The sequence below is a fragment of the Camelina sativa genome, chromosome 14, assembly GCF_030686135.1.
Source record: "Camelina sativa cultivar CO46 ecotype springtype chromosome 14, ASM3068613v1".
Taxonomy (NCBI): Eukaryota; Viridiplantae; Streptophyta; class Magnoliopsida; order Brassicales; family Brassicaceae; genus Camelina; species Camelina sativa.
The window spans coordinates 10,890,209-10,911,535 of NC_141893.1; the positions used below are offsets into that span (position 1 = coordinate 10,890,209).

The 21,327-nt window shown below is 34.7% G+C and overlaps 3 protein-coding genes across 6 annotated transcripts; 2 read left to right on the top strand and 1 right to left on the bottom strand.

The window, feature by feature from the left end:
- Positions 1-5,522: 5,522 nt before the first annotated feature.
- On the top strand, positions 5,523-6,647 carry LOC104741109 (uncharacterized). Its single transcript, XM_010461889.3, has 2 exons — positions 5,523-5,745; positions 6,135-6,647. The coding sequence occupies exons 1-2, from the start codon at positions 5,646-5,648 to the stop codon at positions 6,455-6,457; spliced, it is 423 nt and encodes a 140-aa protein (XP_010460191.1). The 5' UTR covers positions 5,523-5,645; the 3' UTR covers positions 6,458-6,647.
- Positions 6,648-14,055: 7,408 nt separating this feature from the next.
- LOC104741110 (formin-like protein 4) lies at positions 14,056-16,894 on the top strand. The gene is made up of 2 exons (XM_010461890.3): positions 14,056-15,401; positions 15,488-16,894. The coding sequence occupies exons 1-2, from the start codon at positions 14,380-14,382 to the stop codon at positions 16,758-16,760; spliced, it is 2,295 nt and encodes a 764-aa protein (XP_010460192.2). The 5' UTR covers positions 14,056-14,379; the 3' UTR covers positions 16,761-16,894.
- Positions 16,895-17,312: 418 nt separating this feature from the next.
- LOC104741111 (uncharacterized) lies at positions 17,313-20,830 on the bottom strand. Of its 4 annotated transcripts, none has more exons than XM_019235657.2 (8): positions 20,136-20,830; positions 19,746-19,810; positions 18,801-19,607; positions 18,276-18,716; positions 18,141-18,199; positions 17,943-18,048; positions 17,796-17,852; positions 17,313-17,700 (listed from the first exon to the last, which is right to left on the bottom strand). In XM_019235657.2, the coding sequence occupies exons 2-8, from the start codon at positions 19,785-19,787 to the stop codon at positions 17,581-17,583; spliced, it is 1,632 nt and encodes a 543-aa protein (XP_019091202.2). In that variant the 5' UTR covers positions 19,788-19,810; positions 20,136-20,830; the 3' UTR covers positions 17,313-17,580. The 4 variants fall into 4 exon arrangements, with proteins under 4 accessions (XP_019091202.2, XP_010460193.2, XP_087340182.1 ...); XM_010461891.3 differs by having other exon boundaries at positions 17,313-17,697; positions 20,136-20,799; XM_087484056.1 differs by having other exon boundaries at positions 17,313-17,697; positions 19,746-19,813; positions 20,136-20,673.
- Positions 20,831-21,327: the final 497 nt, after the last annotated feature.

Genomic DNA, 21,327 nt, shown 5'->3' on the forward strand with positions numbered 1-21,327 from the left:
AACTCTCACTTTTTGTAGATGGAAACGTTTTTGCTGCCCGAATGGAACATCGCAAACTCGGTGAGTCTTCTACCTAGCTATATATAGATTACTTTTTTTTGTTTTTTTTTAACTTAATTGTTATCCTCTATATAATAAAACAGAAGTACACAACATTTTTTTAGACTATATAATAGATATATTTATGATTTTTTTTGTTATAAACTTATGATATATGTGTATCATAATATACGGGTTAGTCTAATTTTTGGTAAGTAAGGATAGTATGGATTTAGTTAATTATAGTAACATATAAATCAATTATAGGTAACATTTAAAAGATAAGGAAATCTCTCAACCTAATTAAAACAAAAATATGTGATTCTTCTTTCACATTTATTTTATTTTATATTTTAATTTTTTTAATTTTTTTATCTAATATATTTAGTTAATAAAATTTATGATTTTTTCTGCATATGATGTAATTTAAATTTTTTAAACAGACATATATTGCTCAACTGATGAATAAAAAAAATATACAAAATGCCCTACATCACCTAAGAAAACTAGGCAAAGATTCAAAATCATATTAATAAAAAAGAAACCAAAATGATTCTGAATACGAATGAGCAGAAACCTTGCTTTATCAGACATTGAAATTAAAAAATTTATGCATTTTATTATGGTTATTTATTTTAAAGAATTTCAACTTTTAATAACTTTAAAAATTCAAATGTATAACTTTTTAAAAAATTTAAAGATTATTAATATTTCAATTATTAAAACATTTATCTTTTTATAAAATGTTTAAGATATGAAAAATACTTAAACTTTATAAGAAGTTCAAATATTATAATTATTTCAATGTCTAAAATAATAAAATTTATTCAAACATTTTAAATTTTAATAATATATATGAATTAAAATATCACATGATATATTATATGGCAGGACATGTTTGAGTTGATATAAATAGAAAATTAAAATGTCTTAATTCGGTGCTACACGGATAAAATATCATCTCATTATTTTGTGAACTTTTTAAAAAACTTTAATGATTATTAATATTTCAATTATTAAAACATTTAATTTTTATAACTGTTTAAGATATTAATAATATTTAAACTTTATAAGAAGTTCAAATATTATAAGTAGTTCAATTTCTATAAAAAAAAGAAACTTTATTAAAACATTTTAAATTTTAAAAATATATTTAGATTATTATGAAGTTTTTTCTGTGGTGTACAACGAATTAAAATATCACACGACGGGTTATATGGCTAGAAATGTTTGAGTAGATATTAATAGAAACTTAAAATGTCATTAATTCGGTGCTACATGGATAAAATATCATCTCATTATTTTGTTAACAATATGAATATTAGATTAATAGATGTATCTAATTAAATCGATTAATTAATACTGTAACAAAATAATTAATATGTGGTATAGTGTAGGTTAAGTCATATAATTAACAATCAAAATACAATATATAATTTTAAAAACTAAACAAATCAAATAAAATTAACAAATAGAAAATAATATTTTTATCAAATAACTTAAATTGCAGTGAACCGCAGGTCAAAATTTAAATGTACTAGAATAGATCTTACAAAATAGATATTATTTTCATAAGTTATATTCAACATATGATTTCATGGCATAGTGTTTAAAAAAATTAAAATAAATAAAACAATCATATATATAACACTTTAAATAAAAATTACAAAATAAATAAAATAAATGTTAATCCATGTTCTAGCACGGGTCCAATTCTAGTTTTATATTATAAGTTACTTCAGTATATATTATATAGCTTAGAGGCAAATTATCATTGAAAGTACTAAAGGCTTGACAATATATATGCCATGTGTAATGTGAAGGTGGAGCGAAAAAAACAATGGCGATGAGGAGGAACTTGGATGAAAATGGGCACCAAGGCTCGAAAATTGCAGCTCACGGGAGCACGTCTCGACATTCTGGACAGAAAACAACTAATAACACGCCGTCCGAAATCCGTCCTAATAGAGCGACGCCCCAGAGGAAAAAGTATATGAGTATGACTGACAAAGCCCTACAACTAGGAGCAGTCTGCAAGGAATATACATATAACCGATGTAAGCGTTCATCCTCAGCTCCATAACCTCTTCCGCCTCCAAGCTCTTCCAAAGGCACACATGGACTTGGTCAAATGTGTCAATATATATAGACATACGCATAAGCACGTTTTTTCACGTTGTGGCTTGGTTTGCAGTTTTTCTTGTTCTTCATATGGATATATATATCCTTATATCTATACATGTATGTAGACATTTTCTGTTTTCAAAAAAAAATGTGATGTTATATATAGCGAACATTAATCAATTGGGCCATATGGCACCCTTGTTTTTTTTTCTTCTATTTCATGGAATTAGATAGTAAACCTTTTTACAAAAGTGTATGTCATAGTTTACCATACATTTTATCGATAGCAAATATATATGATTGTCGATCTATATAGCTACATCAGTGAATTGAAACAATACGTAGAGAGTAATAATATTGTATCCGAGACGTCCATGCATGGCTAATGATGGTAGACATAGAACAGTTAATTCGCAAACATGGGTCACAAATATTCAAAAATAATAATAATAATAACAATAATGTCATTATGTCATCAAATTATTATTCCCTAATAAATCTTGAAAATAACGAGAACAACGTAAACATTTTTTATTAAGAAAATAGACATTACGTATTTTCCTCAGTACTATGATTTAAACTTTCTAACGTCTATGCATATTTTCCTATAAAAAAGAATTATCTATTTATATTTTTATTATTTATTTCTCTGTATATAGAGTTTTTGGCATTCTGGTGTTTTTTTAAAGTTTGATTATTGGTTTATATTAGACTTTCCTTACTTCTGCAACTTTCCTCTGCTATGAAATGGAGTCAGACTCGGCGTCGGCGTGTGTTCACCAAAGTGTGGAGCTTCGTTAAAAAAGGATATTTTTTTTTCTTTCTTTTTTTGGTAAAAAGTTAAGTTTTATACCAATTTTTAATTTTGTGATAGCGGTTACGGAGAAAACAAAAAATGATAGAAAGATCGAAATTAATCTATGACTACAAGATCTACGAATATGAGAGAAAAACACAACTAGGAAAGCCTCATCGAAACAACCACTAAAGACTCGAAGAAGAAACAACCAGTAAAGACTCGAACATTTTCGTGGTTGCCTCAACTCTAAAGAACTCGAGTCCTCATCATTGTTGCCACGAGTAAGTACGTAACCTACCCGAAGCCAGCCTTCAAAACCTCGAGACAGAAGGGTGCCTACAGCTTCTCCGAGGCCTCAAAAACCGCTAGAATGGACCTAAACGAGCACCTATGGGCATCCAGAGAAGCCGCCTCTGACCACCATTCCCGAGCTTGAGCTACAGGAACCATTTCCCATGGGATTGAAAAAGCCACCTAGACAAAACCGCTGCCTTTATTCAACCACATTGTCTCCACCAGAACGTAAAGCATTGCAAACGAAGCCGCATTAACACGAAGAAAACATCACACCAAAACCAAAATCCCACTCCAGCCGATGTAAAACAGACCGGTGGACCACAAGCCGAGGAGGATCTTACCGGAATGAGCCAACAAGCCCAATGCCACCCTGGAGAAGAACCAAACAGCCACAAACTCTGATTTAAAAAATGCCTAAACGTCACCGACGACCCACACAAAGAACCGTGAATCGAAATAGTGTACTGTCTTAACGAACTCTCTCCTTTTTAAAAAAACTAGAGTTAATATTATGTGGACGGAAAAACTGGTAAAACTAAATACTATACTTGATCTTTAAAAAGTCAAGAAAGGTATTATTTCTGTATTTTTATAAGTATATCGGGAAATTCAAACGGATTCGGATTGTAAAAATATTATCGATATATACTACAAAAAGAATCGATAATAGTAATGAAAATTCCAGTCGAGAAAAAAAAAATAGTAGAAACGAAAATAATGAAAACAATAATAACGTGTCCTTTCCTCTCTAGAGACTGACAGACAGACAGACAGTGCCAACCCTGAGCAGAGGGAATTTCTATAGAATTTTCAACGTCCATTTGGTTCACTCCTTTTTCTATAGTGTGTTGGAGTCTTGGTCTTTTGTCTCTCTCTTACAATTCTTAACCTATCTTATCGATTTGAAACGTCCGGCTACTTTAATCCATATTGTATAAGCTGGAATTTGTTTTACTTTTCCAGTTTTAAACTTTTTTTTTCTTTTTCTTGTTAGTTCTTTTTCTTTTTTGGGTTTTGATGTTAGACTTTTTTTGTTTGTTACGAATTACAACTTTTTCAAATGTTTATTGCTTACGATAATTTAGTGAATACTTCAATTTTACTGTAAAAATTACGACCAAAATTAGAATAAGAAAAGATGTAAAAGTTATCGTAAAATATTTGACTTTATGGCATACAAATTCAAGAATAATTTGGTTTAACATGCACGTGATTAGATATGTTATCTGTGGAAAATACCAATAAATAAAAGATAGTATGTACATTTCAAAACTCGTAGAAAATTTCACTCTAAATACTGATCTCTTTACTGAAATGAAAAGAAAAAAACACGAGTATAAAACTCTCAAGTCAAGTGTCAACTCCCTTACTTCGTTATTGAGGAATGATCAAGATATGATTCCCAAATTGGTTTATTTTAATTTTAATTTTAAAACGCGCTTTTAACTTAACTGAATTTGAGTGAATGATTTCAAAATTTAAACGTCAAGTAGTTTTGGATCGAAACTTTGTGTGGTTATGCGTTGAAAAAAAAATAGTTTTCTACAATTTCAAATATAAAAACTGTATTGAAACAATGATTTTGGAGGATTTGATGAGATTCAGAAAATTTGGAATTTTGATAGATTTTAGGAAAGTTGATATGATTTATGGTAAAATTCTTTCAAATCCCACAAAAAATCATGAAATTTGGATTTCTGTATTTTTAACTAAACAAATATTCTCAAATCTTCCAGAATCCATAAAACTTATTAAAATCTAAATTCACAAACTGTTTTGAATAACAGTGAATTTTAAAGTAGATTTTTAAATCATCAATTCAATAAGAGTGGATTTCAAGAGACTTTTTAAAATACATGATTGAATAACATAAGATTTGTAACTTTTACACAAATCACTTAAAATGTCAAGTTGAATACACCCCCTGGTTACGACCCTAAAATCGATGTGCTTGAAAAAAGAAATCAAAACTTCATGTGCACGTACAAGATCGATCACCCAAAAAGTAGTGTACAATTACAAAGCTGCCCAACGTAAATAATGGAATGAATCCACTGGACCGAGTGTACGTACGGTAACATGGTGTGCGGAGACGGAGACCACTAAAACCCAAAACCCCACAAATGAAAAACTAAGTCGTCTTTAGCTTCAGCTCTCTCTTTCTTATCCAGATCACCTTCTTCTGTTTTTTTTTGTGTGTGGCTTAAGTATCTACCATATGTTTCAACTCTCTTATCTCGATCTCTACTCTATATAAATGCAATAACGTGAGCCACAGTGATTAAACAGACATACGAAGAGTTGATTAGGTCAGATCCAGGCCCATGCTAAGAGTATATTAGGACGTTTGTGTTTAGGCATATACGTAACATAGAGAATTAGTAAGATGGCATCTCGGACATTTATTTTCATGCTATTTCTTTTCCTCGTGTTTTCGCTTCATATGGACGAAGCTCTTGCTGCTCAAACTGAAATCCGCAAACTCAGTGAGATTTTTTTTGTTTGTATTTTAATCTTTCACGTTTTAATATTCATTATGTTTATAATATTGAATGCTTTGATCCAATTACATGTTTCACATAGTTTTTTATTATGTATTTATTAAGAAATAATTTGAGTCTTCTTACATTTTTTAATATATTAAAAATAAAAGTCATATTCATTCTACTAGTCATTCATTTCCCAGATAAACATACAAAATTGTCTTTATAATACTATAATTTAAACCGAACCGATCCGATTTAAAGAATTCAGTTACTTACTATTTCTTCTTAGTTCAATATATCGATAAATTAAATAGTTATATATTATATTGATTTTACCAAAGGTGTTGCTATTAACTGAAATATATGTGTGAATTGTATGGGTGATCCAGAAGAGACGATCAATATGAGGAGAAATTTGGAAGGCAATGAACACAGAAGTTCCAAAATGAATGTCGGACCGAGCACAACGAAACGTTGCCAGGGACGGAAAAGTTTGAAAAACATGGCGACCACTTATCGTCCTAATCATGGCCAGTTCAATCCTCTTACAGTTCAAGGAGGATACTCGTCCTCCGTCTGTAAAAGCTGCCCCTCGTTCTCTGCCTTATGTTATACTGCTCGTTGCGTCATCACCAAACGCTGCCAAGGGTTCCGAGGGTCACCAATGGAGTGCACCACCACCGAAGAGTGTACACGTATATCTGGCCCTTAATTGGAATACAACTAAAAATGCATCTGTATATATCGTGATTGCTGTGGTTTTTCTATTGTTCTTCGTAATTTCATATGCATAGCATGTGTATGTTGCCATATATCATTTCTGTAGATGTTTATAGATATATCAGATGCAAAATTATTTTAGTACATGTATATTATGTATATATGATATACTATTTGCTGAACATCTGTATATCTTAGCTTTATCATTTTTTATATGTATAGATATCCTAGTTTTGTTTTTATGCGCAACTAACGAATGGGTGAGTAGAACAACTTATATATATCTTCAGATCGTGGAGAGTGAATCCAGTCACAAGAGTTAAAAACTCGTATAGATATTCTAAAGAAGAGCATAAAGACATGATCCCAAAATTTTGTCAAAAAATGCAATTCCATGATGTCAAACGTGTTACCACATTTTTGGCGCCATATAGTATTCAGGTCATTCTGGTGCTAAAATGTAACAACACATAATGTAGGCACTAAAACATGATTCCGTATGTTTGTTACATTGGAATGTAGTAACAAACAATCACTTAAACAGGTAGTGAGAAAATTGGTATTGCAAACGTTATTTAATGATATGTGAATATTTGTACTGATACATGGAAGAATATAACTTTAGCTGTTTAACACAACATATGTTCCATAATCCATACTTGCGTTGGAATGTTTAACTTATTAACTATACTAGGATAGTACCCGCGCTACGCCGCGAGTTATTTTTATCTTAATTATCTTAAAGATAATTTTTATATATTGTTTGCAATAATAATAAAAAAAAATCAAAGCATGTGTTGATTGATTATTAATTTTGATTTTTTATTTACTTTAAAAACATGATTTGTCAACATTAAAAGAAAATATAATATTTAAATAATAAAAAAACTCTATGATCGCAAAATGCCAAAACCATACCATATAAATTTCATAATAAAATTCTCTAAAACATAATCCGCCTCAAACTCAAACAAAAAAATATTTCAATATCCACCTCTGTCGCATATTCGAAATCACATCATAGTTATGCTTATGTAGCATTAAAACTATGAGTAAATAAAAATGAAGAAACATGTTTCACCTATCGGTTCCTAGTTTCAATCTCTTCATCAAAGAAACAACTTCATTATTCTTACTCCATCATGAAGCATTTCGAACAAAGATATGTTCTTTACTCTTGTGGTCTTTTAGTCTATAGTTTAGTATTTGTAAAACTCTAACATCTCTTCTTCCAAAACAAAGATATGTATTTTACTCTAGTGGTCTTTAAGTCTGCATTTTAGTATTTGTAAAACTCTAACATCTTTTCTTCCAAAGGATGAGTCTTGTCTACAATCCCAAGTTAACCTCTGACTCTTTATCTTCCATCACAGCTTTTTCAGTCTCAGCATTGTCTCCATTTGTCTAAACCTCTGACTCTTTATCTTCCGTCACAACTTTTTCATCATCTTGTTTTTTTAATTTCAGCATCTATCTCCATTTTCTTTGGTTAAGACATATCATCATCTTTCGTAACTTCTTGTGTTTTGTTATCTCGAGAATTCTCCTCCTCCATTGCCACTAAAATGTTGAAACTCATTTCTCCTTTCCTATGTCAGTCCCAATATTCAAGAACACTCATACAAAGCTGCAGCTCCATCCAACCTCATTTGTCAAACCAAACATTAAAATGTTACTATTTACTCCATACAAATGTCTCAAAACACACCAGTGGAAAACCACAACTAACCGTTAAAATCACAATCCCACCGTTGAAATTGTAACCAGTAGTACCGTGAAGCTCCTCACCAAATCTCAGCTCGATCGGGTAAGTTTTGGACTACCAAACACTGTTCCAAGGAGACAACCTCAAATCTGAAGGGTTTCTGGTTTGGGCAGTTTCAATACCTTCTTACGTAGGAAGCAACCCACATAACTTCTTGAATATAACTCCGATCGGATTTCCGTTAGTTGGTACGAGCTCATGGCTTGATGGTGATCACGCAAGTATTTTTTTCTTTCTAATCCGATGTCACATCCGGCGCCGACGAGCCTCCAAAGGCATCTCTCCAAAATGCTTTATTTTCTTATTCCTTTTTCTCGTTCTTCTCTTCTCCAGCTCTGATCTACTCCGACTTTGCTCTTCCACCACCACGTGGCCTGCTACAGTCATAGTAATGACTACCAGATCCACCACCTCCGCAACGTCTCCTTCTCCGTTGATTGTCATCATGTTCGCCGCTTTCCACCTCCATCTCTCGGCACCATCTTTTCTTCTTAATTTTTATCTATTTTTTTATGATCTCTCTTGCTCTCCCATACTCTCTCTCATGGCTACCTCTCTTCTCCTCTCTCCTTCTTGTGGCGATGTTAGCGTTCAACACCAAATCTCTCTCTCCCTCCTTGTTGAACGAAGTCGGCGATACAAGTGTGTTGACATGATCACACAAACTCTTTTCGTTACACTGGTGAAAATAACATTGAATCTGCAGTGTTGGTGACCCCATGACTCTCTTTCTATCGATTGGATCAGAATCGCCGATGAAAGGTAATTATAAAGAAGAAGAAATCAAATCATCCAGGAGAACAAATATGTGTCCACCTAGACAAAAAAGCTTATTTGTATTAATATTTTAATTTCATAGGTTAGTAAATGTTTATTATTAGAATAGAATGATGAGTTGTATTAATTAAAATGTTTTCATTGGTTATCTGTTTTAATTGATGTGTCATCTCTAGAATGCTTCACAATGTTGATGTCTCATGCTTTGGAGAGAAACATTCAAGTTTTATTGTATTGATTGATATGATCTCAAGATAAAGAGAAAATAGATTTTTGGCAAAGGCTAATGAATCTATTCCACAGACGACGACAAAGAATGAATCCCTTTCGAGGGGCCGGTATGAGGACGACATCATAAATAGTGCAACGTCACCCCACTGACGTACTTAACGAATACATGGCGAAGACCACTAAAAAGTAAAAACCCAAAAGACAAGGGCCATGCTTGAGCAGAAGCCAAAAATGTTGGGATTCTCCGGAATTTTCAACGTTCTAAGGTTCACTTCTTTTTATAGATGGCTGTCTGTTCGGGTCTTCCTCAAATGGTTTTTGTCTGTATCTTACAACTATTAACGTATCCTATCATTTTGAACGTCAGACTATTCTTTTATCAAGTCAAGTATCAATCCTTACTTCGTTATTAAAAATAAAAAACTCCCCAAGGAAAAAGGAATGTGCAAGTACAAAGCTACCCTGCGTAAATAATGGAATGAAAATCCATACTTGACCGAGTGTACGGAAACATGGTGTGAGGAGACTACTGTAACTCAAAACCCACAAGTACCAAACTAATTAAAGTCGCCCATAGTTTCAGCAGCTCTTGGTGCTCAAATTAAAATCCGCAAACTCAGTAAGATTTGTTTCTATTGAATATCTTTTACATATATTCATGTTGAATATACTAATAAAATATATGTTTTTTTTTGATATCATAGTAAAAGATACAGTATGTTGATAATATTAAATGATTAGATCCAACTGTACATAATTAAGTGGTATGCAAATATTTAAGTAGTTTACATATGATTGAAATTTCCAATAGTTATGAAATATAAATTCAAAGTGTGAAAGTGATGCAGAAGAGACAATGATAATGAGGAGGAACTTGGAAGGCAATAAAGTACATTAATGCGTGTATATGATTTACCATCTGTTTAAGATTATAATATTTTTTTGCCTTTTTTTACATCGCATCTCGCATTATAATATACTTAGTGAGATGGAAGATGACTGATGACATAAGTGGCATGTTACGGTAATTTTATTTCGCAAGTACAAGCGAGATAACATACGTAGGTTTGCAGGAATAAAAAATTATATAAGGGGGGCCTAAAAAGATGCTAAAACAAATGGAATCGAGAGTTTGCGCGTACTTAACGTGATTGATTACTCGTTGCAATACTTAGTGGTCGATTTACAAATGCCGTATAATTAAGGACAGTTGTTTAAACCTGGTTCCATAAATTATGAAATTTCAGCACTATGTGCTAATAGAGAAACCATAACGCATTGAGAGATATCAAGATATGTTAAATCTTACATTTGGAAGAGCGTAAGAACAATATTACACCAAACGTTACATAATTGGGAATGTAGGCATAAGGTGTCAATCCATAAAGAGATATATATATGAAATGAAGTAATTAAATAGACATAGAAAATAAGAAATTTATTTAATAATTCATTGTGAGATCTGACTAATAAGCCCGATCTATTACAGTTAGAGCATACGATTATTCAAAAATCCAAATAGAAATTAAGAGGTAAACATTATATACCTCATAGATACCCTAAAGCATACGCAAGATTAATAGCAGCCTGAACTATCGTTGCCAAACAAGAGACGACCACGATGAAGCAACCCCATCCAAACATCTTCCCTGATATAGCTTCAACTAAAAATTATGACGACAAAGAAAGATATAGCTTCTTATTATGAGTGTGGAGGAAATGCTTGCATGGGTGATCAATTTATAGTAAAACCATGCATATATAGATGGATTAGATGAAATCAGACTGTTGAAATTCTTTTTATCTTCTCGTGAGTCGGAAAGTAATAAAGGACAGTCAAATTTAAAGATTAATGATTCTGAATTTGGAACGTTTTGTCATGAATTTGCGTAGAACTCAATTTGGGCTTAAACTCAAATTGTATATGAACTAATTGTTGTGGCCCAATCATTCATGTACACTACAAACAGACACTTTAAATAATAATTTACTTGCTCTAAAACCGTGGTGTCAATATGAACGTGGGACGAGTAGTCTGTCTTTTTTTTTTTTTTTTTTTTTTTTTTTTTGAGTAGTCTGTCTTACTTGCCGTGTAAATTTAAATGGCCATGCATGTTTGGTCCGTATTAATATATTACACAAGACGTTAATAAAGAAAGTGAGTGTCTGAGTGACAACGAAATTGGGGAAACAAAGCTTGTCGGTGTGGCACCTTCCATGACTCCAATTAGGGTCTCTCAATGAGAGACTCTCATGCATGACTCCAGACTCCAGTTATCTCATGGTCAATTCTAGTTCTTAACGACTTCAGACCTTTTAAAATTGTTTAACGTTCTGAGAAAAAAGATATAACTCGTTTTTCAGAAAATTTTACATAACATCTTCTTTTCGTATAGAAAATTGCAAAAAAAAAAAAAAAAAAAGAAGAATAATTGGAGAGAATTTGCTTTAGGAATTTCAGATCGAATACATAGTTGGTAGCCTATATCATATTATATATAGAACTGAGGAAAAAACGATACGTTAATAAATTGTAGATCCTTTTTTCTATAAAGTATAAACTATAGTCTATTATAGTCACAATTTCAAATAACAAAAATATATATGTAGACTCTAATAAAAGTTGATTGAGAAAACAAAAAGTCTACAAGTTTGACGAATTAAGAAGAAACAGGCACATCTACCTTGACGAAGAAAACGGTTTGGTTGGGAAGGCTGGAGTTGACCAGTGGACAAGTTTCGCTTATGAACATACAAACAAAAAAAAAGAAAACAAATCCGGTCTCTTCTAGAGAAGACGACTTGTTAAATCAAATTAATTACTTCCACAAAAAGAAAACAAATACTAGTTTCGTTCGACGAGTTTGATACCGCGTGGAGCATTAAAGTTAACGATGGGCCATTATGATTGAATATTAACTACTAATATTATGGGTTGGATCATTTCAGCTTAATTATCAAGAGATCTTAGGAGTAAGTATAAGAAAGAGATCTTCAAAATTCTCTGATTAAAAACTTTTGGTGTCTTTCCTAATGCTCTAACTTGGTGAAAATGGTGTCTTCCCTAATTGATTGGCCAGCTTTTGCAACATATTTAGACGACATTCGAATTGACAGGGAGGAGTTTTCTTCTTTTTCTTTGATTTATGTTTCTCGTAATGCTAATGTATGAGCGGATTCTTTAGCACGCCAAGCGCATATGTCTCTGCATCATGTTTTGTTTATAGACAATTTTCCTTCTAACTGATTCGTCTAAGCTGATTTTTTTGTTAAAAAAAAAATGAAAAAAAAAACCTTTAGATTACACAACCACACGTTCACACGTTCACACGTTCACACCTTCTCATTTCCAAGATAAAAAAATCTCTGTCCATATTATTCTACTATTTCATACGTTTTTTTTTTTTTTCTGGTAGAATCCACAATCATATTTATATGGATTACATTTTCCCGAAAGATCCGGTAGCGGTTGAATTTGACAATTCTAAATTAGATAAAAACTAATACTATAATTTGCCGAACCGAAACACTCACACATATTTATTTCACGCCACATTTTATAGATATTACAACCCTTATTGATTACTCAACAACATAGGGGACAAATATTCAAAAGATGCTATACAACCTTTTTGGTTACTCTCGAAAATTTGGAAAGCTGGAAATAACGCTATTTTAAACAACTAGAGAAAGTGCATTTAAAACTGTTCTACAAGTACAAACTGAAACAAAAGAATGGATAGCTATTAAACTGCATCCAATGACTTCACGACAATCTACTCAACAACCACAACGATGGAGAGCTCCTTCCGCACCATCAGTGAAATGTAACTTCGATGCTGCCTTTGACGAGACTAACTCCCAGGCCACTGGTGGTTGGATTCTTCGAAATCATCGTGGATCACTTCTCTCTTGGAGTTTGTCTACTTTAGGATACGCAAGATCTCCACTTAAAGCAGAAACGAAGGTTCTACTTGTTGGTTTACAACAATCATGGATTAGAGGATACATCAATATTATTTTTGAAGGCGATTGTGTGGATCTTCTGAACATTGTTAATGGTGTCCAAAAGAACATGTCTCTAACCAATCATATTCAAGATATATATTACTGGGATTCAAAGTTTGTTTCAACTTCGTTTGTATTCACAAAACGAGATTGTAATAGTGCTGCTCATAATTTGGCAAGAAATGGTTACCGAAATAACAGTTTTTATTCAGATTCTGTAACTCTACCGGCATGGCTTCGAGATACTCTCTGTTTTTATAATTTATAAATATATCAAATGTTCTTTTTGTGGAAGAAAAAAAACGATATTGGTTCTTTTTATTAGAGTACAAAAGAATATGTAGATAAGTTTAGGGATCTCTCTATAATTACTTAACCCTAGGTTCCTCTGTTCTAGTATATAAACGATTGTAGCTACTCTCATTAGTAATATATAATACAAACATTCCTTATACTTTTTTCTTTCTTTATATGATGTTAGGATGCCGAAAGGAACTGGTTATTTTGTTCCTCTAACTTCGTGACTTTTAAAACAACATTCCGAAGTTGTTGTTGACACATTCGAATTACCTAGTTACATTTTTCTTTGTATATAAAATGAATCCATATTATTATTACTTTTACCCAGAATCATAACGAAAAAAAAAAACACTAAAAGACCAAGTCAAAGATAAGGTCAACCCCACCAGCCAAAACTTAGTTCACGGCACAACAAGTCTTTTTTATAAATTTTGAAAAACTTACAATGACCAAATTGTCCTTTTCTACTAGTGTATACTGTATATCCTTTCATCCCTACACGAAGGCTATTTTCGAAACTGTAAACAAATATGTAGACACGAAATTTTCATTACAGAAACAGATCAACAACTCCTCTGCCTCTTTTACAGACGACGACGATGTCAAATTGTCAATTGTCAAACAACCCCAGTTCCCAAAATACCAAAAACCCCCAAAAGTCACAAAACCCCACAATTAAAGTAACAACATTTTAAATGATTCGCCAATTACACTCTTTTTTCCTTCCAGATTTTGTAAGAAAAACAAACAAAATTGAAACAAACAAAAAAAACGTTACCTTTTTCATTGATCTCTCTCTCTCTCACAATTCTCTGCAAATGAGTTAATTCCCCATGGCTGCCATGTTGATGCAGCCATGGCTTCCTAATCTAACCCTAATTTTGTTCTCCTTAATCCTCTTTTTCCCTAACCTATCCTTTTCTCAATCCGACTCTCCTCAAAACATCGAAACATTTTTCCCAAATGACACAATCTCCGCTCCAACTCCATCTCCGGCTCCGTCTCCGCCGTCACCACCAACATCTTCCTCTTCAGCAGACAGAGGTAAGATCACGAGGGCTGTGCTTATAACCGCGGCTAGTACTTTACTTGTAGCAGCTGTGTTCTTCTTCTTCCTCCATAAGTGCGTCATCGCACGGCGGCGAAGAAGGAACAGAGTCGGTGGAGTCGAGAACACGCTTCCTCCGCCGATACCTCCGTCGGCGGAAACGACCTTAGCTCGCGAAGGGTTTACACGATTCGGCGGAAACGTAAAGGGTTTGATCCTTGACGAGAATGGTCTCGATGTGTTGTATTGGAGAAAGTCTCAGAGTCAGAGGAACAATAAAATTGGAAGCTTTAAGAAAGAGATCGTTCACGGCAACGACGGCGGCGAAGACGACGAAGAGAAGAATGTGATTTATTCAAAGAACAAGAAGAAATCGGAGGTTCCTCTTCTCAGAGGAAGATCATCGACTTCTCAAAGTGTAGTTCACAACGATAATTACAAGAACACCACCACCACCACTCATCCTCCTCCTCCTCCTCCTCATGTCAAGACTGAGTCTTTCAAAATTACCAAATCAGATCCGTCACCACCGCCACCGCCACCGCCAATTCCGGTTAAGCAGAGTGCTCCACCACCTCCTCCTCCTACGCCTAAGAATGGTCCATCTCCGCCGCCACCTCCGCCGTTGAAAAAGACTGCGGCTTTGTCTTCATCAGTTTCAAAACCACCACCAGCTCCTAGAGGATCATCATCTTCAGGGGAAGGATCAAATGGTCAGGTAAAGCTCAAGCCTTTACATTGGGATAAAGTCAACCCTGACTCTGATCATTCCATGGTTTGGGACAAAATCGATCGTGGCTCATTCAGGTACACCTTTTAGATCTGTTTGAACTCAATCGTTTCTTTCAATTTTAGGGTTTATTCAATAAAAATCCAAACTTTACAATCCTCAGTTTCGATGGCGATTTAATGGAGGCTCTCTTCGGATACGTGGCGGTGAAGAAATCTCCAGACAACGGCGGCGATAAGAAACCTAACTCAACCTTACCGACGCAGATTTTTATACTTGACCCGAGAAAATCTCAGAACACAGCGATCGTGCTCAAATCCTTAGGTATGACTCGTGATGAGCTTGTGGAATCGTTAATGGAAGGTCACGATTTCCATCCAGACACACTCGAGAGGCTCTCAAGAATAGCTCCGACGAAAGAAGAACAGTTAGAGATTCTTCAATTCGACGGTGACATGAAAATGCTAGCCGACGCTGAGTCGTTCTTGTTTCATCTTCTAAAGGCTGTGCCTTGTGCCTTCACTCGTCTTAACGCGTTGCTCTTTAGAGCTAATTACTATCCAGAGATATCAAACTATAACAAGTCACTTGAGACGCTGGACTTAGCTTGCACAGAGCTTAGATCACGTGGCTTGTTCGTGAAGCTTCTTGAAGCGATATTGAAATCTGGCAACAGAATGAATCAGGGAACAGCTAGAGGAGATGCTCAAGCTTTTAACCTCACCGCGCTTTTGAAACTTTCCGATGTGAAGAGTGTTGATGGGAAGACGACTTTGCTTAACTTTGTTGTGGAAGAAGTGGTTAGGTCCGAAGGGAAGCGATGCGTGGTTAACCGAAGGAGTAACCGTAGCTTTAGCCGTAGCAGTAGCAGTAGCAGTTCGATTTCCGAGGTTATATCCAAGGAAGAGCAAGAGAAGGAGTATTTAAGACTCGGTTTGCCTGTTGTTGGAGGGTTAAGCGCTGAGTTCTCCAATGTTAAGAAAGCTGCAGCTATAGACTATGACACGGTTGCTGCAACTTGCTTGGCTCTTATGTCTAGAGCGAAAGATGCTAGACGAGTGTTAGCGCAGAGCGAAGGAGATAAGAAAGGAGAGAGGTTTGTGAAGAAGATGAATGAGTTTCTTGATTCTGTTGAGGAAGAACTGAAGTTAGCTAGAGATGAAGAGAAGAAAGTGATGGAGCTTGTGAAGAAAACAACAGAGTATTACCAAGCAGGAGCTGTGAAAGGAAAGAATCCACTTCATTTGTTTGTTATTGTTAGGGATTTTCTCGCTATGGTTGATAAAGTATGTGTAGAGATCTCAAGAAATTTGCAGAGGAGGACTACAATGGGGAGTCCACAGCAGAGGAACGCGGTGAAGTTCCCGGTTTTGCCTCCGAATTTCATGTCCGATAGATCTAAAAGTGATTCTGGTGGATCAGATTCCGATATGTGAGTTTGCAAAAGGTCTTGATGAGAAATGATTTGCTCGGTGTAAATAATAGAATCGTTTGGGAATTGATTATATTTTTTGCCTAAACAACTTTTTGAAGTGTTAATAAGATTACTAGTCCGGGGTTTTTTTCTGCATAGTGTTCATCCCATATAACAAGAAGTCAAGAACATAGTTTTGCAGTTTGATCTTACTACATGCTAATATGCTATATATACCAGTGCTCTTTTGTGTGAAACTTTGGTAACATTTTCACCAAACCTAAAATCTGTGGAGGAAACATTCAAAACTTGTTCTACTTTCTTAAAAGTAGTCAAGGTCAAGATTTGTTATTCATGAATTTTCCTTCTTCTCTTGCCGTGTGTCTTAAAGTCCTGAATTTTTAGGTTTAGAGTTGATTAAGACAGACGAAGAAGTCAAGAGTTTGAACTAGACAATGAAGGTTTGTTGATTTAACAATTGATACACTCAAAACAAGATGTCAGCTTGGAGAATCATAGGAGATCAGAGATCAAACCCATGATGGTTATGAATCAAACACTGCAAAACTTACAATTCTAGATAATGGGGGTTGTAGATTGATGCGATTCATTTCTGTTTAGATAACAACATAATCATTGGGAGTCTATACACATACACAGGGAACTGTAAAATATAACTATTCCTTATTATTACTCATACTACTTCCACAAAATAAATACTGGCAACTACAGACTTCTCTATATAACAACAAGATCATTGGCTCTTTACCTCAACACTGATGGAACAACATTGGTGGCGATCTTTGCCAGAAGATCAGACTAAAACCGGACCGATATAACTATCATAACACCTTGTCTAAAGAGCCTTTTGGTAAGGTCCGCACAGGAAGAGAACCCTGCATGGGTTTTGCTTTCGGATTAAGAGAGTCTCTCCTGGTTTTGGCATCATTCACTCCTGCCTGCTAAACACGGAGAGTAATGAGACTACAATAAATCTTTTGGTAATTTAAAAGGTGAAAAATAATGTTAAAAAGATGATTTTTTTTTTTTGTTAAACCTTTGGGTTCTTCTGCAAGCGTGTCTTCTCTACAGGTCTTGCACCAGACTTGGAAAGCTGAACACCATGAAGAAAGTATTAGCGTAAGCAAGCAGACATTGTTAAATGTAAATCTCCATGTTTATTTTGGTCATGAGAGATATGTACCTCCTTTTGTTGTTTCTCAGCGGTCTCATTGCTTTTAAGTCCATGAGATGGAGAACGATAGGCAGTAGTACCACTACTCTTCTCCATGATACTTGCTTTTGTAGGCCTGTTTTTGAGGACAAGAATAGGACTCAAAACATGCAATGACAAGTTTCAGTAAACCAAGCAAGAAACCACAAGTCCCATGAGTATATATACCTGCCCTTTTCCTTCGGCCGAGTAGCTACTGATGGAATACTAGTTGCCTTTGCATTATTCTGATATTAAGCAGCTGATCAGTGGATAGATTTTCACAAGCGGGGAAATAAAAAACATTACTCATTACTAATATACCTGCTTAAGAGCCGTGTTTTCACCGTCGACAGAATTTTTGAAGTCAAAACTCTTTTGAAATGTTTTAAAAGCACGTTTCACAATGTCTTTATCACCCATTCGCTCCATAATCAGTGACTTTCTAGTGCTTGTAAGAGCAGTAGGATCGGAAGCAGGTGGATCAAGATTCATAGAGATATGCAATGACTTTGGAGCGGTTTGTTTCTTTTTCAGTAAAGCTGATGGAGTTTCCTTCTTTAACGAAGAGTAGGATGTAGACAATGAAGTGTTTTGTGAAGCTGGCTTGTACACTCTTGGAGTTGAAAACCCTTGTGGGGCTTTTGAGATTGGTGCTGCTGGTATCTTTGTTGCCTTCATCATGTTTCTGATCTCCTTGCTTGGTGGAGTTTTCCTACTTGTTACAGTCTTGTTAGCTTCCGGTTTTCTCGTCACCTGATTAGGCTGTAGACAAAAAAGTGACAGAGCGTTTCAGAAAACCGAAATGAAAGACACAATCATACACTCTGAAGAACTTGAAAACTTTACCTTGGGAGAGCTTCTTGTAGGATTAGTCCGCACATTTGCATCACTCTTCTTAATTAGATTAGGCTTCTTCTCTTTCTTCACCTCCTTCATTGGCGTTTCATTTGAATCCTTACCATCATCTTTTGATATTACTATTTCCTCTCTCACTTCTTCTCTTACTCCTGTCTCTGAAACATCCTCAACTTGTGAAACCTCATCTGGTTCCTCCTGCACATGGATCACCACTTCCGGTCTCTCCTCCACAAAAGCAATCTCTTCTGCTTTCTCCAATACTGGACTCTCCACACAGTCCTTGACATCTTCTTTCACATGATCAACCGAGCTTTGACATTTCTTGACAATGACAGTATCTTCATTAACAACCTCATCAACACTCAATTCATTCACTTCAACAGCAATGTCAGTCACATGCTTATCTTCATCACAAGTGAACTGCTCATTAGATCCATCATCAACCTCAGACTCTGCCACCGACTCGCCGTTTTCGTGTTCCACACTCTCCTGATCTGAAACGATCGATCTAAAAGATCCGTTCTTGTCCATTTGTTTCTCCTGATCCATGATCTCAGCTTTCCTCTCAGCTATCTTCTTGTAATGAGCTTCAAAATAAGCCTTCTTTTGAGCTACTGAACCTGGAGTTGCACACTTGCCAACTTCCTCCAAGTACTTGTTTGGAGAGAAAGCTGAGAACTTCTCCCATGAAAGTGAATCATTCTCAAATCTGCCAAATGAAACCGACACTTGTAGGCTCGGGTTCGATGAAGACACTGCCTTTACCGGTGTCTCCTCCCTCAAGCCATAGAATCCCTAAACCAAGAACAACCCAAATCATGAGAAGTAGACAAATCGAGTCCAGAACTTAGAAGATCTCACACATAAACAGAGAGACAAATTAAGTAGAAATCTAAAAGAAAAACACAGAGACTAGTCAAATGGGTGAGTTACCTTATCGTCAATAGTGGCAACACCAACTTCCATATCACCCATTAATGCTCAGCAGCAAGAAGAACCTACTAATCCACAAAAAATCCAGTAAATATTTTGTATCACTTGAAGACCCCTCAACTCAACCATAATCTAAAAGTAAACAAGGATCTTCTCTACTGGCTACTTTATTTTTTGCCTTTTTTTGGTAGTAACTCTTTAAAACCCTCTTAGTGAGCAAACTCAGATTCTTGTGTAACTACTTGAAAAATAACAAAATTTTAAATGATTGAAGTAGTAACAAAAAAAAGAAGAAGCAAATCTTCATCAAATGATTGAAAGTACCAAACTTCACTTGGAAGGAGAGAGAGAATCTAAGAGAGAAAGAGAAATGAGGGATCCAAATCTTACCAGAAAAAGTGAAAGATAACCCACAAATACAAAATTGTTGTTAATTCCCAATGATGATCCACCTTTTTTCCAACTTTAGATTTCTGCTTTGATGAGTGGACACACACACAAAAAAAAAAGAAGTTGAAACAGTTCTTCTCTCTTAAGTAAAGTAAAAAAAAAACCAATGTCTTTCAAGTGTTGAAGACTTTGAATTAAGAAAAGGGAAGACTTGTCTCAACAATAAAAATTAAAATAATTTTGGTTCACTCAGCTAAAAGGAAAAATCTTAAATGCAGATTTAACAAGAGAGAGGTGAACACACAAAAGGAAGAAAGGAAGAAGAAGAAGAAGAAGAAGAAGAAGAGATCAGATCAGACTCAGATCGGCAATGAAGACAAGAGTCGGTGGGACCATAAGTGTAAGCAAGTCATATGGAAGGAAAGTGATAACTTCGAAGCAATCAAACAAAGAGAGATCAAGAGACATATAACACTGTATGTAACTAAGCTTGCTTATTAGTATAATAAAGTATTTGATTAAATAAAGGGGCTAATTGTAGTCTATTAAAAGAAGAATATAAAAGTGGAGTAGTAAATGTTATGCCTCTTCTTCAAGGGGACACCTGTGGATGTCAAGGACCCCATTAGACTCTTCTCGCTTTCTCAGCGGTGAATCCAACAACAACCTACAAACGAAAAGTCTATGCAGTATGCACTATGCACCACCAGGTCCACCACCACTGAATGAATCTGATCCAATTTGACTAGCCATAGAAAATATACATTTGGGCTTTAAAGCCCATTAGTAGTTTCGACAAACGATGGTGTTTGTCATGTAACTCATGGTATTGAAACGAAAACATTTATTATGATCTTTGTCTCGTTGACCAGTTTTATTATCACTGCGAGGAGAAGAACGAACACTTGGTACAGATATTTAATGAATGGACGACTATAATCGCTTCTCTCAGAAACCAAAAAAAAACTTCGATTCCCAAATAGTCATACTCATTAATGTCACCGCAACGCCACAAAGTCACAAACCTTGTCATTGTTCATAACCTTCTTTAGCCATTTTAGACATGTTTGCTACTACTTGAATGGTCTTAATGAATATTTTCAAGGATTGATTGAAAACGAGAGAACAGAGTATCAAACTATATACGATTTTTGTGTTCTTCTTAACTTTAACCGGTAACAAACTATCAAAC

Bases quoted from the DNA above. Each gene is read 5' to 3' on its own strand.
- LOC104741109 (XM_010461889.3), top strand. From the start codon at position 5,646: ATGGCATCTCGGACATTTATTTTCATGCTATTTCTTTTCCTCGTGTTT. The intron at 5,746-6,134 runs GTGAGATTTTTT...TGGGTGATCCAG, and splicing joins AACTGAAATCCGCAAACTCA to AAGAGACGATCAATATGAGG.
- LOC104741110 (XM_010461890.3), top strand. From the start codon at position 14,380: ATGGCTGCCATGTTGATGCAGCCATGGCTTCCTAATCTAACCCTAATT. The intron at 15,402-15,487 runs GTACACCTTTTA...TACAATCCTCAG, and splicing joins ATCGATCGTGGCTCATTCAG to TTTCGATGGCGATTTAATGG.
- LOC104741111 (XM_019235657.2), bottom strand. From the start codon at position 19,787: ATGGGTGATATGGAAGTTGGTGTTGCCACTATTGACGATAAG. The intron at 18,200-18,275 runs GTATATTAGTAA...GCTTAATATCAG, and splicing joins AAAACACGGCTCTTAAGCAG to AATAATGCAAAGGCAACTAG. The intron at 17,853-17,942 runs GTACATATCTCT...CATGGTGTTCAG, and splicing joins CTGAGAAACAACAAAAGGAG to CTTTCCAAGTCTGGTGCAAG.